A 10,158-nucleotide genomic window follows, 5' to 3' on the forward strand; every position below is an offset into this window, starting at 1 on the left:
CTGACCATGGGGTAAAATTCCTTCCTGACCAATGATGTGACAGTGGGTCTGATGCTGAGCAGAAAGGTAAAACCCTCTGGCCAGGAACCTTCAGCTTTATGTTGCAGCAAAACCATTGGCACACCCCAGTCAAAATCCTCAGCCTTGGCTGCTGCCAACACCTAGTGCCTCTGAGGAAGGCTTAAAAACACCCTTAAATGTGTAGCAGAAAGAGGGGGACAGGGCAACCAGATGATGTGACAGTGGGTCTGATGCTGAGCAGAAAGGTAAAACCCTCTGGCCAGGAACCTTCAGCTTTATGTTGCAGCAAAACCATTGGCACACCCCAGTCAAAATCCTCAGCCTTGGCTGCTGCCAACACCTAGTGCCTCTGAGGAAGGCTTAAAAACACCCTTAAATGTGTAGCAGAAAGAGGGGGACAGGGCAACCAGCAAAGCCCAGAAGCAAGGAAATAACCATGGCAGAATATAGGCATAGCTATGCCTAGATCATCTCCAAGCAGTTGCTGTCCAACCTCTTCTTGAACACCTCCAGTGATGGAGAGTTCACAGCTTCCCTCGACAGTCTATTCTACTGCCTCATTGTTCTAACAGTGAAGAAGTTTTTTCCTGATATCCAGTCTAAACCTTCTTCCAACATACAATCAAACACACATCATAGCCAATGTCCATACTATGTCACTGTGAATTCTTTATGTAAATGATCTAGTTCATAGAATCATAGAGCTGGAAGGGACCTCTAATGGTCAGAAGAACTGACCACTTCTCTGCCAGTTTGTCAGGAGATCTCAAGAAAGTTCCTCTTTAAAGGTAATTTATTCATGAAGCAACTCTGCACAGGAAGAACTGTACCTTGTATGAAATATTAAATGAATGTGCTACTGTCTCCTTTGATAGGGGATAATTACCCTAATCCTGGCAACAGACATGGCAAGACATGCAGAAATACTGGACTCCTTCAAGGAAAAAATGGAGAAGTTTGATTACTCAAATGAGGAACATGTGACCTGTGTAAGGAGCTTTTGTTGATTACCATTTGTCAGGAGCTAACATGGCTAGTAGTACTAATATAACTAACTACTTCTTTCTGCTAATGGTGATAATATTACTCTATCAACTTATCTTTGGGCTTGACCCCCCTTCCCCCCAAAATGCTTAATAAAACCAGTTTTCAGCAGAAATCCAGGGTCCAAACAATTGACAATTTCTGTAGGAAAATGTTCATTTTGCTGCTAGGTTTTGAATTTCTAGAAAAGAACAATCTAAAAAGAAATAACTCGATTTGGGGCCAGATTGCCATGGTTCAGTTTGTTGAAGTAAATGTAAATGTTTTAAAGGGAGTTGTGTTCTCCTTTACAGTTAGTGCACATTTGAATGATTTGCTCCATCTGTCTGTCTGTCTTAGGCACTTTTGTAGGCTGTGGGGAAGTGCTGTTGACCCCACTGGGCAGATGGAGAATGAAGACCTAAAGAGAGACTAAACAGATTGTCCAAAGTCACATAGGAAGCCCACAGCTGAACTGGATTTCATCCCTTCATTCCAGAATCACATCCCAACCCCTGAAAATGCCTTCCTTTTCCTTGAGGGTTGCAATGTACTGTGAGGGACCATTTATTTGCTTTAAACCAATCATTTCCACCATTAACAAAAATGTAGAAAGATGTTATAGCTCTGTATAAAAGCAAAAGAAAGAAAAAGCTGAGAGCCCTCTAGGTAAAAAAAGTGATGATTTTTTTTTTCGCATATGTTTAAGCCCCAGAGCAGTGGTGAGCAAGGTTTTGCAGTGGTGGATCAAAACAATCCATCTTGGGTTGGAGCTGGGTCAACCAATGCTTCCAAACTAGCCACTGCTGCTGCTACCACCACCACAGCCACTGCTGCTGTTGCTTCTGTGTGGCTAGCCAGCAGGCGGTGTCAGGAACAACTGGGTTGGAAGCTCCACGGGCTGTACAATGGCTCCAAAGGCCAGATCTAGCCCACTGGCTCTATGTTACCAACTCCTGTCCTGTAGTCATCAGAGCAAGATATAATTATTCCTTCAGTCAGGATATACATTTTGCTTAGCTTTATCCTAGGCTGCATACACATGCTATATCCGGGGAGCTATATCTGAGGAGCACACTACTGTAACAACACAGCTGGACACATGATTGTTACATTGCCATAGTGTGTTGCTACATCACTGTAGGGCAACATGTAGATGCACCCACTGTCTTCTTCAGGGTGGGGTGTGTGGCAATATTGGAGGATTATGTTCTCTTCTGAGAGAAGCGCGTGGCATGTACAGACATTTGCTCTCTCAGAAGAAACTCTTCTGGGAGTGATTCAACCCTGGTTGGTACTCTGGTTACTTTTCTCCTAGAGTAGCCATTTTCACTCTGGGAGAAAAAGCCTGAACATCTGTACACTTGTGATTTCTCCTGGGAGAGCAGCAATTCTCCCAGGATAAATTGAACATGAGAGGCCCTAGTCTCCACTGCATATCAGTCAGTTGTTCACTGAGTGTGTGATTGGGCCCATATAGTATATGCCATTGTAGAATACCTAAGCATTTTACAGTTATTCATGAATTAAGCCACACAAGCCCATCAAAGGGAAGGTGAGCACTATATTGATTTCACAGATAAGAAAACTGAAGCAGAGAGACGTTAAATGACTTGCCCAAGGCCACAATGGACACTGGGGCAGAATCAGGAATTATAACCAGGTTACCTGAGCCTCAGTCCTATGCCTCAGACATAAAGTTTTCCTTCATTCCTACTAGTCTTTCTCAAAACAAAAGAAGCACAGCATGCAGAGAGACAAAGAAGAGTCCTGTGTTACCAGAATGTAAAACTATTTGTCCTCTTTCAGTTGAAAATGGTGCTTATAAAATGCTGCGATATCTCCAATGAAGTACGCCCGATGGAAGTAGCAGAACCCTGGGTAGACTGCTTATTAGAGGAATATTTTATGCAGGTAAGAATGAGACAAAGATCCAGAAAGGCAATCATCAAAATTCCTCCTTCCTCCTGAAAGCTATCTGGTACTATTACCTATTAGCTATCTTCAGTTCCACATGGACGAAAAGACTTCTTTTGTATAAGGTTACAGAGGGCCATCAGTGGAATAAGTTCAGAATAAAAGTGCCTGCAATGTATTGTGATTTGTAAAATGACAGTAACAACCAAGAAATGCCAATGTCATTAGATTGCAGGTTGTTGTCACTAATAGGGCTGACCCCTGAGTTCGTTTGTCATTGTTAATGGCTTTAGAGCTTTAGGGCAAGAACAGTGGCAGCAGAAGCCAATTCAATGGGCAGTATTCAATTAACCAAGGTGGCACTGTATCTGTGATGATGATCTGAAATGTTTATGACCTAAATTGTGCATTTCCCTAGAAAAATAAGGCATTCCATTTATTCCCAGGATACCAGCTACTTGAATAATTGTGAAAAGTCAGGTTTTATGGTTGCATACCAATTGCTTCACGCTGGACTCCCCTCCCACTCTGTGATGGATGCTTTTACCCTGTAACATAAACAAGCATTAAATATCTCAGCAGTCCCCTGCTTTCTCCTACATGTACACTGCACTGTGCCTGCATACTGCAGCAGCTGGCATCACGCAAAGCATAACTTCACAGTAATTGGGAGAACAAGATGCCAGAGTTTTCTAGTTCATTTCATTTTACGTTCTCTCTGTGCTGGAAGAACCAGTTTGATAAAGAAACATGGAGGACTTCTCTGTTTTTCCTGATAGGAGGAAAATCCACTGTGACAAACTGTCAGAAGCCTCTATAGATCGTTGTCTCTGCAGAAATTATTTTGAAATAAAAAGTGTGTCTATGTGCTTTACCATACTGTTAAACAATAGAATGTGCAGCCAATTCGACAAATGAGAGCAAATGCAGACAAAGAGCTGGTATTTTTTTGTGTATTTTGTCCTCTTACTACAAATTAGAAAACTACAGAAATAATGGGTCAGGTCTTCAAGTCTATAAATCAGTGTAAACAAGTGATTCTCAACTAGGGTGCCATAGCAGCCAGGGGTCTTGAAATTCTTTCAAGGGTGCTGCAGGGTATCATGCAATATTAACACTGTTAAGTGTGCAAACATGATTCACAAGGTAAATCCAGATATTTCAATTAGGAATCCAGTGTCAAACACATTCTGACCTATCGGGTCTTTCTGAGTTTTTAGCAACAGAAGAATTGCTCTAGTATTTTTCTATAATCAATAAACAAGTGAAAACTAAGAGCTGGCATTTCCCATGGGGTGCCTTGAATTGAAAAGGGTTGAGAGCCACTGGTGTAGACCCATTTCAGTCAAAGGACTTAGGCTGATTTATGTCAGCTAAGGATGTCAGACTCATTTTCTGTAAGCTCTTTCCAAAGTTATGGGCACAGGTGGGCATCCTTCACTGAGTCTGTATGTAGTTGAGGTTATTCAGTAACCTACAATTAGCCAATTGTGATAAAAAATGGTTTGTTGCTTCTACTTTGGTGCCTGAAAGGATCATTCTGAGGAGGAAGAACTCAAAGACCCCCTCTTCTTTTCTGTGAAAATCTAGATACTGCTACTTTTTTTATGTGTAAAAGTGATTTACACAAGAAGTCCCATTCTTCATTTTCAGTGGGACTTGGACTTTTAAAAATCTCTTCTTTGTGGCCTTACTACAAGATGCCATCTTTTGTACATGCAGTATTTGTGGAAAATAAGTAAACCCTCCACATAAAACACCGTCATTAAAACAAAAGCAGTCAACTTCTAAATTTGTGCAGCAAATTGAAATGATACATAGAGTCCTTTTCCCTTGCTGTTATTAGATACACCACTGAGACATACTTACTAGGGCTGTGCAAAGCTTCAGTAGCTGACTCAATTTGGAGGAGATTCGGCCTGATTCGGCAGCTGAATCTCCAAATCCAAATTAAATTGGGAGACACATTAAAAGGTCCAAATTGATTCAGAAAAGATTTGGCGCCAATTCGGAGATTCAGCCATACACTAAACAGGCAGCAGTCCTCGAGGATGCTGAACACAGCTGCCTCCAGCTGGTAAGTCTGTTGTGGTGTGCAGAGAGGGGAGGCAAGGGGTATTGTGGGGGCAGATCAATGCTCGCACAGTGAGGGAGAGATTGGGGCTGGGACTGGGACAAGCTGCCCAGCGGGGGTGGGAGGGTGTGGTGCTTGGGGGGGGGGGCTCCTGCCACTGCGGGCCGCTGGTCCGGGAGGGCATGGAAGTGGGCATGTGCCCCTGGATCTGCACAGGGCGGCTGAGCCAGGCTGCACTCCAGGAGGTCAGCCCCAGCCCCCCGCCACGAGGCTGTGCTCCACGGGGCGGGTGGAGCCAGGGTTGTGCTCCGGGAGGCTAGCCCCAGCCGCAGCCTAGAACACAGCCCTGGATCCACCAACCCTGCAGAGTGCAGTGGAGCAGGGACAATACGGGGGTGCTGCAGCCACCCTAAAATTCCCCATAGTCCCTGCCACCAGCCTGCCCCAATCCGGGTGCACGCACCCACACCCAAGACCTGCTGCTGCTTGCCCAGCCTGGGCAAAGCCACGGCTTGTCCAGCAGGTGCAGGTAGGCTGGGTGAGCAGTGGGAGGGCATAGCTCCTGCTCCCAGTGCCTTATGCCACCTTCCCTGAGCATGGCCCAGCCCAGCCCACCCCGCACAGATCTGGGGGCACACGCCTGTTCCCATAACCTCCTGGACTGGTGGCGCGCAGTGGCGGGAGCCCCCCATGCCAGTCCTGCACCACTCTGTCCTGGCTGGGCAGCCTGTCCCAGCCCCAATCCCTCCCTCACTGTGGGGGCGTTGATCTGTTCCTCCCCACACACGCTTCTTCCCTCCCCGCTCTGCCCACCACAACAGATTTATCAGCTGGAGGCAGCTGTATCCAGCGTCCTCGAGGACCACTGCCTGTTTAGTCTATGGCCGAATCTCCAAATCGGCACCAAATCTTCTAATCTGATTTGGCCGAATCAAATCAGACAGTGACGCGAATCACCGAATCGAATCGCTGTCCCTCTGAATCAGCCAAATCCAAATCAAATACTTGCCGCTTCGCACAGGCCTAATACTTACAGACCATCAATACTGGTCAGCAGATCATTTGCATTGCTGCCTTCACATTCTCCTTCTCAATGATAATCTTTGCTAACTATTGAATATCTCACAGAGTGACCGAGAAAAATCAGAGGGACTTCCCGTGGCACCTTTCATGGACCGAGATAAAGTGACCAAGCCAACAGCACAGATCGGGTTCCTTAAGTTTGTTCTTATCCCAATGTTTGAGATAGTAACAAAGGTAAGTTATTAAACTTCTGAGAAGTTGGCTGCTGCCTACAACACTTCAACCTTAATTTTGATAAGTCTTTAGTCAGCCAGTGAAACTGTCCTGCACCTACTTTCACTCCAGCTCTAGCAGTTATAAGTAACTATTTTTAAAAAGGGAAAAAAAGTGTCCTCTTAATTTTTCTTGCTTTTGTTTAGCTTTTTCCAGAAGTTGAAGAAGTGATGCTCCAACCTCTTTGGGAATCCAGAGACCGCTATGAGGAATTAAAACAAATAGATGATGCTATGAAAGAGGTAAGATATATCCTCCAGGTGGTTTTAAAAGTCAAACAGGCAATTCAAGTACTTCTTTATTCTGATGATATCTATGGCCTTTGATATCTTTGGCTACCTTTTCTTTATATATGATCGTAAAGCACGTGCCATGCCTATGGCACTCCTCATGCTCACAAAATGGCAAAAACAGTTATGAATCTTAACCATAGAAAGGAAAGCATCAGAAACATTCAATCCACACTGAAATATGACTTTAAAAACAACCTGCTAGAATACTAATAGAAGTCTTTGGAATTATACTAGGAATGACATTCATACATGTACATACCCACATACTTACCACCAAGGTATCATTCATATTCTGGCCCAGATTAAACATGTGTATATATTTATGGTATTTACAAGATCTTTCTCACTTTGGTAAAGCCAAATAGGATCATGATATCTGTCACTCAGCTTTCACATGAGTTGATTCTCACTCTCTGTGTGACCATATGCACTTTTGCCAGATCCCTTTCAGTCCTGGTTGAGCGGGAAAATCATGACTCCTTTGTCTTTAACTCAATGCCTTATCATGTCCCCACAGACTTCTGTGGTATAGGATTATATCCCTAGGGCTCAAACTATTCTCTCTTCTCCTGACTCAGCCACTTCTTAGGTCAGAGTTTAGTTTTCCTTTCTTGTCATCATAATGCCCAGCAGCAAGTGACATCAAGTTTATTACATCCAGATCAAATAACTGTAAATAAAAACAAAGTTTATAGACCCAGAAGAGGAAAAAAAACCCCAGAAGGTACATTCTGATTGTAAATGGTTGCCATCTGAATGTTATGACACAAGCACCAATAACAGCATGGCAGAGTATGGAAATGCTCCTTTTTTTATAGTTGAAAAGATCTTTTTTTGTCTTGCAGTTCTTCTCACAGTGTGCTAGATTAGTGTCACTCACGACAATCTCTCCCTGTTCTCTGGAGTTTTTTTTCCATTTCCACTCTGATTTCAAGGAACTTTCAGTTTGTTTTCAATTCTGGCACGGTGGCAAAGAGTGTACCTATCCACAAACCCCATTGTTTGATTCAGTATCCAGCAGTACAATGCAATAAAGAGAGCACTGCATTGATTCAGCTTAGCTAGGTTTGAAATAAAAAATTACCTTAATTCGTACATTTCTTGCTCCATATGACACCTCTGCTCTGCTGCAGATTTAGCAGTATAGCTACATTGGTATAGTATCTCCCACTGTAAGCAAACCAGTACTCAGTGGGAACAGCAGGCAGATCCTATAACCCTTCTTAGCTAGCCTGACCATCTCTTTGACAGAACATTTAATTGCCAAGCATATTGAAATCTGTCTTCAGGCAAGTGAATCACTGAAGAACAAAACATACTGATATAAGCATGTGTGTACACACTAAATTTCAGGCATGTGATTAGTTCCAGTGACTTTGGTGAGACCCACTAAACTTCATGCATATGAGGCACAGATAAACCCCCCCCCACAGTTTATCTAGCTCATATCATTTAAATTACACCAACTGCACACTATCCGTCACACTGTTTGCTTAAAGGAAAGTAAGAAAGTGTTTTCCTGAGCAAAATTGATATGCATGGTCACCTGGGAGGTTTCCTTTACAAGGAGTTGGTCTCTTGATGGTGATGGTAATGATTATTTGCAGTAGCATCCATTGTGTGCTAGGCAGTTTTTACATACTTAGGAAGGCCAGTCCTAGCTCCAGCAGTGCACATTTTAAGACCGATAAACCATTAAGTCATGGAGCATAGGTCTTGAGTGTGATGCTCTGTAAAGGAGAAGACAGTCTTGGAAGAACTCCCAGGTCTACCACAGCAGCATAGAACCTTCCTTAGAGAAAACAGAAAAGAAAGTAAAGGCAGGAGTGAGAGCAGGTTGGTACTTCTTCAAGTTTCAAGCTAAGGTAAATTTTTTATTTCTGATTTATAGCACTGTCAAAAACAGTGTTTCTTTGGAAACTGCTAGAGCCTTAATTGCAGTATATTGGCACAAGGAGTGCTACTACAATGGAAACTCTGTGAAGTCAGAAATACCATCAAACAATCTCAGGTAGCTAACTATTGCAGACATTAACTCAGAGGATAATGAGAAGTACTGAGCTGACCTAAGCCAAGGTACTTACCATAACTGTTAGAATGACCAAGTTAATGCATATTATTTCATTAGATCTTTGGTGGACACTGCATTTGAGAGATTAGGGATCAGCTAGCCACAGCAGCATCAGTCTTACAGTGGAGTCATTAACTGTGATGAAATGAACATGTAGATGGTGACCGTGAGCCTAAATCGTGCCCAGTCAGGCCAGGCAGCAAGGAGCCAGACTTGTCCCTGCTACCCAGCCAGGAGCCAAACAGCTCCACACTTCTGGCACTCTACCCCTTCTCCAGCCTGGGCCTGCTCTGCCCTGGCTCGAATTGGTGGTGTCCCAGGTGCAGGTGTAGACACTGTGCCTGGGAGCAGTGTATACAAACAACTCTGGAGTTTATGACATGCGTTAATTGCATGTATTGATGCACCCAGTGATATTTATTCTGCCTTTCTCTGTATTTTAGATGCAGAAGAAGAAGAGTGGAAGCACAGAGAAGTGAAAAGAAAAGTATTCTGAGCACAATATATGTCACAAGGTGATTTTGGTTTTAAAACACTATTTAAAAAGAAGACACAATCCATCAAATATACCATGCACATAACGGGTTGCAATTCCATTGACTTCAGCAGACCAACTCCTTCTTGTGCCCAAGGAAAATAAAGCTCAAGGTCCTTAGGAGCAAGATGAAGTTTGATTAATCATCCTTTTTGGGAAAAACATTCACAGAAGACCAAACCCTGTCATTCAGATTAATGCAGTACATGCGTGCAGATGGCAGTCTGAGCACTATAGCTTACTCTAACAAGTCCTTGTCTCCTAAAAGAAGAGGGGCAGTGGCTATGGCAACAAAACCTTTGTTTGCCTAATGATGTTCCAGAGATTAGAACCAGACATTATATGTATCTATATCATCCTCTGAATTTTATGGTGTTTACTTTAGATTTAGAACCTAATATAATTGATCTAAATTTTCCTTTCTGTGCCAGAACTGTGCAGCTAAGCATCATGGAACCCTTCAGTATATGGCAACGATGACAGAGAAAAACTGAGGCCACCACAAGAGCATATTTTTATCCTCATGGATGCAAAACAATGAACTTCTGGAGATGTACAGAATTTTTATTTTTAAATGTATCTTCTAAATAATATATTCTTATACAGAAATGAGTTCTGGAATTATTTCTTTTTGTAGAGATGTACACAAAGAACTACTATTGTTCTTAAAGGAATATATGTGGTGGGAAAAGGCTGGAGAACAGAGGTATTTTTTTTAGGAGGAGTTAGTTCAGAAATATTTTTGTGTGAAGTGTATAGCAAAAAAAGATGTCTACTTAAGATGCCTGTGGATGTTGTGGAGAGCTATTTGAATTGGCCAATTCTACAAAACTAATTGCCAAATCTGAATGATTTCAATGTTAAAGATAACACTTAAGCCAATCTAAACCTATCCACCAAGTTGAGTGGGAAGGGCCAGTTCTCAGCT

At 42.8% G+C, this 10,158-nt stretch overlaps 1 protein-coding gene across 9 annotated transcripts in view; it reads left to right on the forward strand.

Moving 5' to 3' along the window:
- The window catches only part of PDE9A (phosphodiesterase 9A), a 93,003-nt gene extending 83,178 nt beyond the window's left edge, over nt 1-9,825 (forward strand). For 8 of the 9 annotated variants that reach the window (XM_025217061.1, XM_006034932.2, XM_006034936.2 and 5 more), the window contains 5 exons: nt 897-1,010; nt 2,854-2,958; nt 6,164-6,292; nt 6,478-6,573; nt 9,662-9,825. In XM_025217061.1, the coding sequence (XP_025072846.1) occupies nt 897-1,010; nt 2,854-2,958; nt 6,164-6,292; nt 6,478-6,573; nt 9,662-9,724 (507 nt within the window). In that variant the 3' untranslated portion in view covers nt 9,725-9,825. Of the gene's footprint in view, nt 1-896; nt 1,011-2,853; nt 2,959-6,163; nt 6,293-6,477; nt 6,574-9,138; nt 9,211-9,661 lie in introns of all 9 variants that reach the window. The other variant, XM_025217062.1, reaches the window with a different exon arrangement.
- The last annotated feature ends 333 nt before the right edge of the window (nt 9,826-10,158 follow it).

The sequence above is a fragment of the Alligator sinensis genome, unplaced genomic scaffold, assembly GCF_000455745.1.
Source record: "Alligator sinensis unplaced genomic scaffold, ASM45574v1 scaffold643_1, whole genome shotgun sequence".
In the NCBI taxonomy this organism is placed as follows: Eukaryota; Metazoa; Chordata; order Crocodylia; family Alligatoridae; genus Alligator; species Alligator sinensis.